The sequence below is a fragment of the Haemorhous mexicanus genome, chromosome 17 (genome assembly GCF_027477595.1).
Source record: "Haemorhous mexicanus isolate bHaeMex1 chromosome 17, bHaeMex1.pri, whole genome shotgun sequence".
NCBI classification, from domain to species: domain Eukaryota; kingdom Metazoa; phylum Chordata; class Aves; order Passeriformes; family Fringillidae; genus Haemorhous; species Haemorhous mexicanus.
Window position 1 is genome coordinate 2,121,062 of NC_082357.1, and position 15,844 is coordinate 2,136,905.

A 15,844-nucleotide genomic window follows, 5' to 3' on the forward strand; every position below is an offset into this window, starting at 1 on the left:
GGCGCGGACACTTCCCCCGCTGCGGACTCCTTCTCCCAAACCCGCCCCCAGCAACACCCAGACTGCTGCGAATTCACTTGGAGCAAAACCGTGAGTTCAGCCCGGCCTGGGAGAGCCGAGGGGTTCCGCTGCGCACCCCCCGCCCTGCCCGGAGCGCTGGGAATGCCCCAGGGGAGAGGCTGGACTTGCAGAGGCTCTGCCCTTCGAAATAATTCCAGGAGTAAATGAAAGCCGTGTTTTGAAAAAGGGGGATAAAAGGGTAGGAGTAGCCTCCCTTCCCACCAAAGCCGTTCTCCTGCCCTTGCCGAATGCTTCCTGGATTAGGATTTGTCTCCAAAGAGCTGGATCCCATCCCAGCAAGGAGCCAGCGCTGCCAGAGCAGCGGCACCGGCGGGATCTCCCCTCCCCAGCTCCACACACGCCGGTGGGCTCGGTCATTATTTTCCAGTTTTGCTCGACAAAACCCTCTATTTGTAAATCCTATAAAAATTTCACTGGCATTCAGGGAAGCGGTGGCCAGTGGAGCTGGCGGGGGTCAGGAGGTGTGTTTGGGGAGGAGAGGTGGGGCCAAGCAGGAATTGGGAGCTCCAGCCGCCGCTCTGGGCCGTGTCTCCCCCAGCCTCGCTCTCTGCCCGCCCCAGGCTGTGCCCAGTAAGGGGTTAAAACCTTTTCTCTGGTCTGTTGGTAATTTCCCCTTCTGGAGGGGGGTTTCAAGAGGAGCTGGCACCTGGTAATTCCCAGCAGCCAATCTGTAGCTGAAATCCCTCACATCCAAAATGACTGTGCAGAAACCCCGGTCAGGGCTGTACCTCCTCCTGCTTTCACAACTCATCATTGATCTGAATGAGCATATCGGAAATATTTCTTTGCCACTGTGTGTTACACATGCTCCACGCATTTTCTGGGTCATTTACCAGATTCAGCCCCAAATTTCTCAATGTATTTATTTATTAAACCCAACATACGGAGTTCCCAGCAGGGTGGGTTTGCTCGCAGCCCCTCCGGAGCTGTCAGGAGAGGTGAGAAAAGGTCCAGGGTGACTCTGTTTGTTGACTCGAGCGGTTGCTTGGCAGAAGGGGGCTCGGGGACAGCTCCTCGGCTCACACCTGCACACAGTCACCTGCCTGGGGACAACGAACCTGGGGATAACGAACGCTCCCAGCTCCAGAGAGAGCAGCAGGACCAGCCTGGGGAACAGCCCGGCTTCCACACCAAGGAAACCTTACTAGTCTGGGATGCTCGGGGGGTCCCCGGGGAGGAAGGGACACAACCCCCGGCCACCTCCCAGGGGTGACGCTGTGGCTTTTGGGTTTTAAGCGGGTTTCCTGAGCAAGGAGCAGGCGGCTGGGCCAAGGGAGGGGATGGGATAGGAGATGGAATAGGATTGGGGATGGGATGGGGGATGGGGGCGGAGCCTCATGCCGGCGGCGGGCGTGGCTGGACGCTGGTGGGCGGGGGCTGATTGGGATTGACATCTGAGCCCCGCCCGGGTGGGCGTGGCCGAGCGCAATCGGGTGAAGCCGAACACAATCGGGTGAAGCCGAACACAATCGGGTCGCGCCGAACAGACGAACGCCGCAGCTCCAGCCCAGCCGTCTAGAGCCGAACGCAGCCAGGCAGAGCCGATTGAACCCGAACCGAACCGGGCATAGCCGATTGGAGCCGAGGTGAGGAGCCGTGTGGGAAGACACGCCCAGTGCCCCGGGACGGGCGATGGCCCCGCAGCCGCCCCGCTCCATGCCCTCCTCCCTCCCTCCCTCCCTCCCTCCCTCCCGGGACCGGTGCGACCTCGCTGCTTCTCGCCCTGCCAGAGCCCCGGGACCGCCCGCGCTGCTGCATGGCCGGGAAGAAGCTGATCGTGGTGTTCGGGGCCACCGGTGAGTGCCCGGGGGCCGGCGGGGAGGGCCAGGGGCGGAGGCGTGGGTGATGCCCGAGCGGCCGGGGGGTGAGGACGGGGAGCAGTGCGGGCAGCGAGCGGGGCTCGGTGCTTGTGGCGGTCGGGCCGCTCCGTGCCGCGGCCCCAGCGCATCCCGGGGACGCGGGGCCCTGACCGGCTGCTCCCGCAGGGGCCCAGGGGGGCGGCGTGGCCCGGGCGCTGCTGGACGATGGGAGCTTCAAGGTGCGCGCCGGGACCCGGAGCCCCAGGAAGAAGGAGGCGGAGGAGCTGAGGCGCAGGGGAGCCGAGGTGGTGAAGGCAGATCAGGACGATGAGGCATCGCTGGAGCGGGCCTTGGCGGGTGCCTACGGAGCCTTTATTGTCACCAACTTCGGGAACACTGCAGCAAGGAGAAGGAAATCGAGCAGGTACCTGTCCTGACATTAACTGGGACCACGTGTGGAATGATCTGGCAGTGGGGACAAAGTGGGGACTGCTCTTGGAGCATCCGTGGCAGCCCTGATGGTTTGAGTAGCCAGTCCAGAAGACCCCAAGGCCTCACAAACAGGTCCCAGTTCTTGCAAAGCCAGGACTTGTTCTTTGTTCCCTCACAGCTGCATGGCTCCAGGGTCTGGTGCCTTCAGGAGTTGTTAAATTTGTTATGGGGAGCACTTCCCAGGAGCTGGAGTAGCAGGAGTGGGAACACTTGGCTCCTCAGAGCCTTCCTGGGGCAGAGCTGGGACAGTCACTGCCTGCAGACCTGTAGCTCTCTGTGCTTGCAGCTTTGGGGCCAAAATTCTGCAGTATCAGAGATCCCAAGGGTGGTGCTCACAGCAGTACAGATACTGCAAGGTGGCAGAGTTGCCGCTCCTGGATGGCAACAAACAAAAGATAAGATAGTTTAGGGCAGGTATGTTGGCCAGGCAGATTCTTTATGCTGGTGCTTGTGTGTTTGGTGGAGCAGTGAGCTCCAAAGCTGGAGGGTGTGTGGCCTTTCTGAAGCAGGATGGGGTAAGGAGAGAATTCAGCTCCACCTGGACAACTCACTGTGCTCTCAGCTGAGGGCTGGTGGGAATTGGCTCCTCCCCAGAGGGAAGAGGGGGTGTGGGGATGATGGGGGTGTCCCATTCCCCTCTTCATGGCTGGTTTCCCCCTTGGTCCAGGGGCGGTGTCTGGCTGAGCTGTCCAAGCGCCAGGGCCTGCAGCACATCGTGTTCAGCGGCCTGGAGAACGTGCACCAGCTGACGGGGGCCGGCTGGAGGTGCTGCACTTTGATGGCAAGGGCGTGGTGGAGGAGCACTTCCAGAAAATCGGGGTTCCCACCACCATCATCCGCCTGCCCTTCCACTTTGAGAATTTCCTCTCCATCTTCAAGCCGCAGAAGGCCCCGCAGGGAGGAGACGCCTTTGTCCTGGGTAAGGAGCTCTGCTCTGTGGGTCACTGTCCTGTGACTGTCCCACTGTGCCAGGGAGAGACTGTGGGCTGGTAGGGTGAAGAGGCCTCTACCAGCTTGACCACAGCAAGCTGCATTATGGTCTTCAGACCTGTTTGGTGGCCTGCAGGAAATCACCAGGATCCTGGGCCTGTTTGTGGTGCTGAGGGCCGTTCTGCAGATCCCAGAGCAGCTCTGGACACCCCAAATACCTGCATTTGGAATGGTGGAGGCTGTGGGGCTGCAGGCGACTCACGGTGCTGCTCTGGTGTCACGGTCTTAGCTCAGCCCTGCTCTCATCCCTCCCTCATCTCATGTTCAGAGACTGAAAACTCTGCTGTACCTGCTCAGAGCTGGGCTGCACTGCAGCTGGGATCAATCTCTCCATACAGAGCTGCCCATGGGGGACACCCCCATGGATGGGATGGCTGTGGAGGACCTTGGGCCCGTTGTACTTTGCCTGCTGAAGTCCCCAGGGGAGTACATTGGCCAAGTGATTGGACTCAGCACGGGCAAGCTCACCGAGGCAGAGTACGCTGCCATCCTCTCCCAGCAGACGGGCAAGACTGTGACAGCCAGCAAGGCAGAAGTGTCCCTTGGTGCAGGTGATGTTCCTGAGGGACTCACAGCTCGTTTGGTACAGCTCAGCAGGGACACTGCCCTGTTGGTATTGTCAGTGTTTGAGGGGTATGGGGGTTCCCTGAGAACAAAGTGTGTTTCATTAGAAACAAAGCCCCTCCATGCTCTCTGCCGGTTCTGCCCTCCCAAAAGTGCAGTGAACCAAACCCTTTGATTCAGGCAGGGAAGGATGTTTTGGGGTGCCAGGTGCCAACCTGAGTTGCCTCCTGGACCACCCAGTTTCTAGAACCCCTCAGCCATAGCTCTGGTGTGAGGAAGGGCTCCCTCATAGCTGCTCCAGCCCCTGGCAGCTGTGTGCCAGGCCTGGGGGGAGGGTCCTAGGCTGGCTGGGCTGTTTCTGCTGGGGAGGCTGCATCCTTTGCCCAACCCCACAAGTGCCTTGCAGAGCCCTCCGCACCAGTGGCCATGCTGTGACAGGCTGTTGTAACAGAGCCCTCATCACATTCCCTCAGAGGCTGAGGGGGAAGCCCCAGCAGCCTCTGAAACAGTTTTTTCCCCAATTCTGTTGGCAGATCTCCCCTGAGGAGTACGAGAAGCGGGACTTCCCTGGGGCCACGGAGTTGGCTGCGACCGCAACGTGGCCCTGACCATGAAGCTCAACCCCAAGGCCCACACCTTCCAGCAGTGGGTGGGGGACAACAAGAATGCCTTCTGAGCCTCCCCTCCCTCCTCTGCCTCCCTGGTTTCTGCAGCAGGTATGGGGACCTGGCTGAGGAGGTGAGGTACCCTGAGCCGTGCTGCCTTCCCAGCAGTGCCTCAGAGAGAGGCTGATCCTGCCACAGCTGGGGAGAGCTCAGCCCCCTTGCTGGTCCCTGTGTGTGCTCCTGCAGGGTGGTTGAGACTATTTAGGCAGCTAGAACAAGAGGAAGGGCTGGACAGCACAGGCAGAGGGGTGGCAGAAGCGCTGCCTTTGCACTCTGTCCTCAGGGAGTGTTGCTTTAGTCGTTGTGGGTGTTTTAGGGTGGTAGGGGCTTGTTTTCCCAGGATCACCTCCTTTCCCAGGCAGCTCTGAGCATATGGCACCACGAGGTAGGCTGAAGGTGTGTTCCCCAAAGGCAGTGCCTTTGGGGCAGGTATCCATGGCCAGGGCTGCTGCAGGCTCCTAAGCAAACAGAAGCCAGGGATTTCTCCATGGATCTGGTTTGGGCCCTGCAGGTGAGCCACTGCAGAGATGGAGGCTTAGTGTCACCCCAGCAAGCAGGGACTGCAGTGACTTCCTGTAACACAAAAGCTGAGCCTGGTTCCTCATCATACAGCTCTGGCCCTGGTCCTTGGGCTCCTGGGCTAATTTCAGTCACTGTCCCAAGGAGCTGAGATAAAACTCAACTTCTTCTAGACTGTCCCAAGGTTCAGTGGAAAAGCCCCTTCCCCCTCACGTGCCTAAAGTACTGCTCAGATAGGGCAGCTTTGTGTTTAAAGTCAATCCCAGCCTCTTGCAATGCTTGAGCCATCCAACCCTGTCCCCTCATTGTCCCAGAGACCTTGATTCCTGTTAAAAGGGAAGGGAAAGGGGGTGACAGAGCAGGTGGAAGAGTAGACAAGGCAGCAAGGCACAGCACGTGTTAAATATCTTTATGAAGTCCATCTTATTTACATGGGTACAGAATCACTTTACAGAAGTTTAATCAGGAGGCAACACGTGCTTTATTTCAGCAAATTAAGAAGGGCAAGACTACAGCATGTCCCTGTTTAACTGGTGTTGAACTGATTAGTATGTGGGCTGATGGTACCTGCACAGTATCACAAACACAGCAGGCTACAGTAACCATGGAATACTCACTGCAAGAGCTCAGCTCCATCTGGAAGGAGTGATCCACCTCACTTGCACTCTCACACAAGTAAAACAACAATGCTTTGACCAATCCTTTACGCTACGGGTGTTGCACTAAAGTAATAAAAGATTTTTGTCCCCAACTGGCAAAGGGCTCAGTGATCGACTTGTACCAGTCCAGAAGCAACAGCAGTTGTGTGGTAACTTTAGTTATTTGGGGGATAAACTTGAGACAAAGTGCAGATTCCATCACTGCTCTGTGCAGGCAATCAGCAGGATAGAGAAAGCCCAGGGCTGTGAGGGAGCCAGGCCAGCTGGGCTCAGACAACTCCCAGCTACTTGGAGCTGTGCAGGGCAGCAGGGCTGTCGTGAAGACAAGGTTAGACCTTCCTGATCCACCAAGTCTCCTGGAGAGTTCACCAAGCACACCTGGCATTCCAAAGGGCACCTGAGTGAGGAGCTGGTGGGCTTGGCCTCCATACAGCAAACTGCTGCTCTGTGCTGGACTATTTATTTCACATTTCCTCTAGTTTGGATTCTAAATAATACTTCACCTTTAGCTTTTACCAAATAAGCTTCCAGCAGCAGTAGGGTTGTGGAGCAGCCTCCAGAGAGCCACACTTCTGCTAAGCTGGTGTTTTCCTTCACTGCCATTTATTAGGACAGTGGGTGGGGTTTGTGTTGGTGCCTTGGTGGTCCATGGCCTCTCCAGCTGGGATTCTTGCTGTGCTGCTGACTGACATCCTGTGTTCTCCAGAGCCTGGCTGCCAGAAAGATTCACCCCCAACTGCCCGGATGACCTGCTGCTGCTGGCTCCTAGTTCCCAGTAGAACGCTTTCCTGCAGTTGAAGTAAGAGGAAGGTTACAATTTCCTGGCTGTATCAGCACACAGCCCACTCTGGGAGCACCTCCCCTCCTGACCTGCTGTCACACTGTCAGCCCTACAGCACAGCCAGATTTGAAGCCTACAAAGATGCAAAGCTGAGCCCCTGGAATCCCAGACTCTAGCTGCCATAGATGATTCCAAGTCTTGGTGCTCCCTCATAACAGGTCAGCACCAACTGAAGCACCTGAGTTACACTGCAGTGATGCACGGTGGGGTTTGCTGTGCTCTGTGACAAAGGCTGGCTCCTCCCTGGTGCTGTAAGCCCATGGCAGGGGTGAATGCAGCCCGAGTGTGCCAGCACCAGTGGCTCTGCAGGCCAGGATTTGTGTGGCAGAACCCGGTCCCAGTGGGACCAGTTCATGGGAACAAGCTCAGTGCTTGGAACTGGGCACAGCTCCAGCAGCAGAGCTGCAGGGGAGGCCAGCCACCTCCCCAGGGGTGCACCCAGCATCTGTGTTGCTCTTTGCTGCAGCAACAATGCATTTTAATCCCTGGCTTGTTGCTCCAGGTCCCAGGGGACAGCTAGGGCTGTGCACACTCCTGGCTGGAAGGCCTGAGGCTAAGTGAGAAGCAACTGCTGTGCTATTGTGCTTCCACCTCCCAAGAAGTGCTCAGTGTGGGGGAAAGACAACAGTGAAACACAAGAGACCTCCTACCTCGGATGGGGTGTCAGGAGGTAAACATTTTCTTAAGTTTGGAAAGGAATCCCTCCTTGTTCTCCTGAGCCTCAGGCCTATCCCCGCCTGCGTCAGCGCTAGCCGTGGCCCTGCCACCTGGACACAAACAGCAAAGGGCTGCAGTCAGAGACATCTCCCACCAGGACCAGAGGGCTGTTTTAGACAGGGAATGGCCAAGAGAAAGCAGCTGGTTGTGCTGCTCCCTCACATCCAGGGCTGCACCTGGCAGAGAGCCACAGGACCCCTTGCAGTGGAAGCACTGGAGAGCCTGGATCCCAGAAGTGGAAAAGCCAACCATGAGTTCAGGTGCTGAGCTGTTCCCTTCCCCTCTCCCCAGCCCTCCAACTGGCAAGGAAATTCTCATGCTGCACAATTGAGTCAGGGAACCCACAGGCTTTGGAAACAAGTACTTGGAACTGAGAGTCTGCCACTAAAAAGAAGTGGTGAAGTCATCACAACCAGCCAGGACTTTACAGGGTTAAAAGATCTATACTGATGGTCCCTAAAACAGGTTCTGCCTTGTTTCAAGGTTATGTCCTTGCAAAGCACTGCAAAACCACACCAAGAGCCTGATTTGTATCATTGCAAGCAATGCTCAGACAGTATCAAGCAGAAAATTAATTCATGCAGAATGAAAAAGCTGCAAGTATTTCAGACTGACTGTCCAGATAAGGAATGTTAAAATTGTCCTGTATTAACAGGTCCTGAGAATTTGTTTGTCCCTCTGAAGTGGCTATAAAATGAGAACAAAGGAGACCTGTTTGCTAATCTGCTTTTTTCTACAGTAAAACCATCAACAAGAAGATCCCAAACACCCCCTCGAGCTTTCTTTGTTCACAGAGAACACGGAGCCTGGTGCTCCCCGGCCTCCCCGGGCTCGGACTGATGCAATGGGATGAAATCCCGAGGCAGGACACGCCTCCCTCAGCACAGCCTGTCTCTACACTGGCACCTACTGGCGTTGTTTTAACTCACCTTGCTGCTTCATCATGGTAAAAACTGGCATGTTTGCTATTTAAAAAAATAGTTTGAAGAGGTTATTTTTCCTCTTTGGCACACAAATGCCTTTAAAAAGCTGAAATGGAAATTCAGTGCTCAGAGCTCTCTGCCCTTCCCCCAAGGCTGACTGTAAAATAGGAAAGACTTATGTTCTGTATGTATAATTACTATAAAACAGAACACTGGGAAGTATTTGGCAGACCCTGCACTTAAGCCTTTATTCCTCACACTCTGGCATGTAGTAGAGCAGATCCTGGGATCAATAAGCAGCTCCAAAAGGCTCTCACCTTTGCTTAGTCATAAATGCCCTGCTGGGTTTCAAACCAAAACCAAAATCCAATGGGCTTTAAGAAGTTCATTGTTTCAATTAAGCAAAGAAAAAATTGCTTTCCAGTAGCGAGAGACAAAGCTCCTTCCTTTCTCTGTTCCCATGTGTTGTGCCTTTAGCTGCTGCCTCTTCCAAGCACCTCATCTCTGAAACTTAGAACACACTTGCTGAATCTCAATTTTCCATCTGGAGCTGGAGAGCAGCTCCACAAAGCTCCCAGCTGCCTTCACTTCTCCATCATGCTGGACACTGTCCACTGACCAGAGCTGACACTGCCAGCAGTGGACACTCCCAGCCCAGGTTTCCCCCCCCCCACACAGAGCTCAACCCCAACAGAAACCCCTGTCAGATTCCAGGAGAAGCAGCCCTGCTGTGCTCAGAAGCACACTGGATTGGGATCCAGCACACAGGAAACTGGCCTGAAGCACATTTGCTTTCCTGCCTCAAGGCAAGTTCTGGCACAGGGAAAGCGGGGAGCAGGAGGCATTCATCAGCACAGCTTGTCTGGACCCTGGAGTACTCAGTGCCTGCTCTCTGTTCACACATGGATTTGCCCAGTAAGTACTGGAATGGAGCTTCCTGGGAAGAGGCTGCCTCCCTGCTGAGTGCTTCAGCCTGTTAATATCACAGCAGAACTACTTCTGTTAACCAGGTTGTGCTGCCACAGGCCTGATGGTGCCCCTGGCTCACCTTGCTGCCCAGGAGTGCTCAAGGAACACTGTGCACTCCCAAGCAGCTGCCCAGGGAAGGGGCAGAAGTGTCCCCACTCACCTGAGGCTGTGTTGGTGACCCCGTTCACGGTGCCCTCCACGTCGGTCTCGTCCTCAGCGTAGCTCATCATTAAGGCTCGCTGGCGATCCGTCAGCCTCCTGTGGCACCAGGACATGGGGTCAGGGATGGCCTGGGGTCCCACAGCCTCCCCAGCCTCCCCCAGCAGCACCCACAGGGGCAGGGACTGGAGTACATTGTGTACGAACACACCAGGAATCCATGTGCTCTTTAAATGAGCCATCTATAAGGAATGATCTCTAAAGAATTCTCAGTGGAAGAAGAGACATAGGACCCACTGCATTGCACCTCATGGAATCTTCACAACTTTTAAACAACGTTTTTTGTGAAAAGTCCTTAAGATTTTACAGGAATTTTTTTAGCTCTACTTACTGAGGAACTTTTATCTTTATGTGGATGTAGTGGTCTCCATAGCCATAGCTGTTGACCTTGGGAATGCCTTTCCCACTCATTCGAATTCTCTGGTCTGGCTGAATACCAGGGGGTATCTATAAACACAAAGGTGTCACATTTATTACTCTAATTAAACATTTAGATAATAATAACACATCAATAAAAATTATCTGCTTCTCCAACAAGCCCTGAAGTAGGATGGGAGAGCTCTCATATGCTCATGCATTGGGACACAACCCAAAGCTAAGCCAATAAGGATGGAAAAGCTTTTGAAGGAATAAGAACCTGACACAGCCTGTAGCCCTGTAGTTTGGGGATTGTCCAGCAATCCCTTTCTCTCCCTGTCCCTACACAGCAACAGGAAAGAAGCTGTGACCAGGCAGCTCATAAATGACCCAAGGTTCAATCCTGAAGGAGTCTGAAATGGAATACTGGCAGACTTGGGAGATTTTGCCCACCTTTGCAGCAAAGGAGAAGCCTTTGCTGTGCCTCACTGATTCATGCCCAGAATAGTGGCACTCACCGTGATGTTGATTGTCTCATACAAGCCTTGACACCGGGCAGTGCCTCCCAGCACGGCCTGAGCTATTGAGATCGGGAGATCCGAGTGGATATCGGCTCCGTTTCGTCGGAACACAGAGCTCTTCTGAACCTGCAGGGCAGCAGAGTTCCAAAGAGCAGTGAGCACACACTGGTCTCCTGCTAAACTGCTCCCAAGGGTCTCAGGAAAAAATATACCATCCCCAAACTGTGTGGCTATGAATTGTGAGTTAATATTTGGTGTTCTAGTAAAACAAAGATCTCAACATAACTGAATTAGCCAAAGGATTGGAAGGATCCCTTCTTCCTGCCTCAGGAACTCCCTCCCCTAATCCTGCTGTTAGTTTATCCATGTCACTATGGTTCTGCAGAGACAGACACTGCCTTGTCCACCACTCTGAACGGGGAAAGCCAAAAGTGAGAAGGAAATGAAGCACCTTTCCAGTGGCCTCACAAGCTGGAACAGAATTAAACCCTCCTGCACCATGAAAGTGGTGCTGAGAAAAGTTTTCTCCTCAGCAGGGATGTGTGTGGCAGGAAAAGACACCCAGCTACAGCACAGGTGCACAGCAGCCCTGAAGGTGGATCTGCAGAAGGACACTTCACCAGGCAGCCTCCTGCAGCACCTCCCACAGCTCTCCTCAGCTCTGCCATCCCTGCCAGCAGGAAGCTTCCTCACATTTCCAAGTCAAAAATTTGAGGCATGAAGAACCTACTCTGCATTTTGATTCACACTACCCTAAGGGCCTGGTCCTGGAACAAGCAGCGATTCTTCATGAACAGATTCAAAGTTACCCTCCTTGCTACAATGCAGATCTCCTGCTGTCTCAGAAAGTTCACAGGGATCATGTTACCTCAGCTGTTCCAAAGGATCACAGGCTCTTCCTCCTCTGCCCATTCTGCAGTCCTTTCCCAGGCAGTTGAGAAGGGAACAACCAACTTACATCATAAACCACCTTGGGATACATACCCTGAACGTAATGAAAATTTCTTTCTTCCCCACAGGCATCCGAACTGTCTGCCCGTCCTCAACACCTGCAAGCAGAACAGGAAGGAATGTGACCTTGGGTTATAACCCACGTCTGACATGGATACCTACAACTCTTGCCAATCCCAAGAGCTGGCCACCACAGCCCAAAGGAGGAGGGGTCAGCACATGTTTATACCTCTGAGGTGATCCCTATGCCCCCAACATGTTTGTTACTTCAGTATCTACAGAATTCTTTGCAGACATGCTTGGATTAAGGAACACTGCAGCCTCCACAAACTGCAGGAAAATTACAGGCTGCTCACCCAGGGTGGTCTCAAAGAAGCAAGTCTTACTCCCACCACTTAATTCTCCCCTCTGGTGAGGAAGGCAATCAGCACACCCCTCTGAGCCAAGCCAAGGATTCCCACCCTCTTCCCAAGCTTCATCAAGGACAAATGAAAGACCCATGGCAACAAAACCTTTGGAGATTCACTCTTCAAAACCTGCCTAGGATTACCCAGGCAAGAACCAAAGCTCAGGAAGGGCAGAGCAAACACTTATATCCATGGCCAGAAGGTCCATCTCATCACTAGCCCGTTTCATTGCCGAGCTCTCAACCTGCTTTGCTTTAAAGACCATTTCTCTGTAACAAAAGGTCTTACACTGCTCCCCCATTTGTACCAACAGAGGCCTCAGCCTCAGGACCCACAACTCTTTAGGAGAGAGCAGCAGACAGGTACAACACTGACCAGCTGGCACAGGAACCATCACTGTCTTCTTCTGCTTGGTCTGCCCTGTGCCCCGGCAGACTACGCAGGGCGTGGTGATGATGGAGCCGCGGCCGCCGCAGCGCCGGCACGTGGAGCGCATCACGAAGGGGCCCGTGTTCATCGTCTCCTGGGGAGGAACAAACACACCTTGGGAAATTATGAGAACTGAGATGGGGCTTCTCACACAGCACCTTTGAGCTCTGCTCACACCCTGTCAGGACACAGATACCCTTCAGCAAGGGCTGGAGCAGAGAGCTGGCTCTGAAATACACTGCCCATCACGTGCCGATTTCCAGTGAACACCACCACTACTACAAGTGTCAGGTGGTGAGGGCAAGGGAAACACACCACCCTCAAAGTCCAGGCTTTAATGTACAGGAAGGAACAAAGCTCCTTACAGTGCTACAAACGTCTGTGTTCTGATGAATCCAAGGACAATCCATTTACATGGATTACTGCCAGTGTCCAAGGAAACCTTATGGTGACTAAGCCCTGGACTGAACCACTGAAGCACACAAAGAATCAGATGCATGGAAACCCAAAGCCTGCAGCTCCATCATTACCTGCATCTTCTTATTTTATGAGTGCCCTTAGGTTTTCACCACCTTCCTCCACCCCTCAAGTCAAAAGATACCCATTTATTGCCTGAAGAATTTCAGAGCTTCATTATATTCATTCATTCATATACATTGCATTCAGAACACATACATACACATTACATTCAGAGTTACATTATATTCACATGGTTTGTGGGATGTGCAAGGATCAGGATTCAGCCTGAAGGCTCATGCTTTCAGCTGGGCACAGCACTTTAACACAAAGAAAATCTTCCTAGTGCCTATTAGCATCAAGCTGACATTAACTCAGCTTGGCCTGAGATAAGCTGATGAGTGTGGTGAGAATTTTTCACCATGGAATGAAGTGACTCTGCCCAAGAAGGGAAAGCACAGACCCGGTGTCCTGCTCAGCACTTACCATGCCCGTGCCATTGCAGTAGTGGCAGCGCTGAGCTTTGGTGCCAGGTTCGTGTCCCTTGCCATCACAGCGCACACAGGAGTCCTGGATGTTCACCACAATCTCTTTGTTGACACCTTTTGCAGCTTGGTTGAATGTCAGTTCCATGATATACTGCACAGGAAACATGGATATAGAGCCATGACTGAGGTGTGACAGGGTCTTAAGGAGACTAAGAAGAGCTCAGGCTAAATAACAACAATGCTTAAAACAGAAATTCTCAGTAAAGATGATTGATCAAAAGAGGAAATTCTCCTTATATGAAAAATGTAATTTTTAGTAAAAACAGAAGTACCAAACACTTCTGAAGGGAACACATGAACCCTCAACATTTAAAGGAGCATTTAGCTGCAACACAAAGAACAAGACAGATTTTATTATGGGCCTCACTGCAACATGAAGCTAATTAAGTTGCAAAATTAAGCCAATTAAGCAGCCAAACATATTGCTGGAAGGCCTGGTTTATAGTTACAAGGTATTCTGTGGGTTTTAGCATTACAGATCAAAGCAGGCATAGGTAAATCAAGCTGCAGCAGAAACAATGCATCTCCAGCAATGGAACTGCTCGGCAGTACTGGGTGGTGTCAGCCAACACCAGAGAAGTAGCTCAAGCCTAGAAAAAATATCCTGTCTGGAGGTGAGTGGTGTGTTCCTGCACAGGTGAGCAAAACTGTGAGACTCTGCCCATGCCATGGGACATCCCCATGACACACTGACATCCCCAGAAATAACTCCTTGCTGAAGCTCCCTCAGCACTCTGTGACAGAAGCTGCGGAGAGACACTGCTTTGAGTTTCCCATTTCATTCCTAAATAAAGGCACCTCCTACCTCCTGTGGCTGGTCAAAGACAGTCTGAAAATCGCCGAAAGGGGATCCTGAGAACTCCCCAAAGATCTTCCTGAAGAGCTCCTCGGGGTCGATGGAGGGGCCGCTGCTCCAGTACTGCCGCCCCGCGCCGGCCCCAGCCCCCGCCGCACCGGCCTCGAAGCTGGCCGTGCCGTAGGCATCGTACTGCTTCCTCTTCACCTCGTCACTCAGCACCTGGGGACGAGGAACAGGGCACTGCAGGATCCAGGAGAATCCCTGGCTCTGGGCTCACACCTTCCATCAAGGTTTCACCCAGCTCTCAGCACCAGGGAGTCAGGGACAAGCTGCTGCTTCCCTGGTGATTCTTGGCTCATTGCCCGAAAAATGGCAAGATCTTGCTAATGTATAAAAAGCAGAAATAACTTATATTAAGTAGCTGATCATTAGTATATCATCTGAAGAGGGCTGGAATCAAAAAACAGGGCTGGGGGAGCACAGTGAAAGTCCCTCTGCCTCAAAAACCTGCTGACAGATTTTTTGTTTGATTATTTAAACTGACAATAACTCCATGGAAGTGACATCCATGCCAGTCACTGCTAAGGAAGGGGAAAACTGAAAAAGCCCAAAGCAGCTAAATCAGATACTTGGACCAAGGAATTTCTTGGGACAGATGTGCCCCAGATTGAAGTGCATCAAAAACCAGCCCTGGTTTCACAGGAAATGTTCACCCTTGTCTACCCTCTAGATCATCACAACAGAATCTTGCTATTACCTCGTAGGCTTCTGCCAGCTGAGAGAACTTCTCCTTCGCTTTCGGGTCGTCCTTGTTTGTGTCAGGGTGGTATTTCTTTGCCAACTAAAAAACAAAAACCAACTCTTAGGGACAGGCAGGAGTTATTTACTTAAGCATATCTCACATGCCAGGAAAAACACATCAGGCAGAGCCTGGAATTCACTAGATGCACTCCCGGGAATTAAAACCCTTTATTTTCATTTATCAGCCCAAAACAAGGAGCTACAGGAGCTGCTCCTGATCTTCTGAGCAATCCCAGATCCTTCTGGAAGGAGACAAGCGATGACAGCACAGGCAGACCATGCTTTGGAAGCGATCCCCAAGACCATGTGTTGAGCTTTCCCACTGCCTCCTCCCCTTGTCTCCAACGGCTCCAACCACGGGGATGGATTTGTTCCCTGCCCCAGCGAAGGGGCAGCGCTGGCTCCTCTGGCAGCCCACGGGGCCCGGCGGGTCCCGCCGCACCTGGTAATAGGCCTTCTTGATCTCCTTCTGCGTGGCGGTGCGGGGCACCCCCAGCACCTGGTAATAGTCCTCCTTGGCGCGGGCCGCGCTGCTGTGGAAGGCAGCGGAGGCGACGGCGGCAGCGTGTTTCGTCCCTGCGGGAGAGGAGGGAGAGGGGCCGCGTGAGGGGAGGGCCGGGCCAGCTGCAAGAAGGGACACGGCCGGGGGAAAAAGACTCGCGCCCCGCCGTCCCGTCCCGGCCCGCCCGGCCCCGGCGCGCTCACCGGCGGCACAGAGCCCGGCACGGAGCAGCAGGAGGCGGCGCGGGGCGCGGGCGGGCGGGGCGCGGAGCCCGCGGAGCAGCAGCAGCAGCGGCGGCCGCGCGTTCCCCGCCCCGCGCCCCGCGGCCGCCACGACCCAGCGCGACGCGCTCCCGGCCGCCATCTTGGCCCGCGCGCGGCGCTGCGCCTGCGCACCCTTCGGCGGGGACGGGCCGCGCATGCGCACGGCGCCGCGGCCGTGTCTGCGCGATGCTTACGCATGCGCGGGGCTCGGGAGGGCCGCGGGGACGGCGGCGGCGAGGGGGAGAGCGGAGCGGGGCCCCGGGGCACCGGGCAGGGAGCGCGCGGTGACACGGCTGGGACAGCCGGGCACTGCCCCCGTGATAGCCTCGTGCGGCGGGGTGCCAACCCTGCCCTCTGCTCAGCCCTTCCAGG

General features: G+C 54.2%; 2 protein-coding genes across 2 annotated transcripts; one reads left to right on the plus strand and one right to left on the minus strand.

Moving 5' to 3' along the window:
• Positions 1-43: 43 nt before the first annotated feature.
• NMRAL1 (NmrA like redox sensor 1) lies at positions 44-5,861 on the plus strand. Its single transcript, XM_059862074.1, is given in 9 exon segments — positions 44-1,667; positions 1,812-1,877; positions 2,067-2,267; positions 2,270-2,304; positions 3,040-3,121; positions 3,124-3,291; positions 3,701-3,891; positions 4,460-4,511; positions 4,514-5,861. Coding segments are annotated over 8 exon segments (858 nt in total). The 5' UTR covers positions 44-1,667; positions 1,812-1,837; the 3' UTR covers positions 4,603-5,861.
• On the minus strand, positions 5,505-15,586 carry DNAJA3 (DnaJ heat shock protein family (Hsp40) member A3). The gene is made up of 11 exons (XM_059862069.1): positions 15,413-15,586; positions 15,150-15,283; positions 14,664-14,747; positions 13,913-14,125; positions 13,046-13,198; positions 12,050-12,197; positions 11,301-11,365; positions 10,314-10,442; positions 9,770-9,885; positions 9,380-9,477; positions 5,505-6,557 (listed from the first exon to the last, which is right to left on the minus strand). Exons 1-11 carry the CDS (start codon positions 15,570-15,572, stop codon positions 6,535-6,537), a joined length of 1,323 nt encoding a protein of 440 aa, XP_059718052.1. The 5' UTR covers positions 15,573-15,586; the 3' UTR covers positions 5,505-6,534.
• Positions 15,587-15,844: the final 258 nt, after the last annotated feature.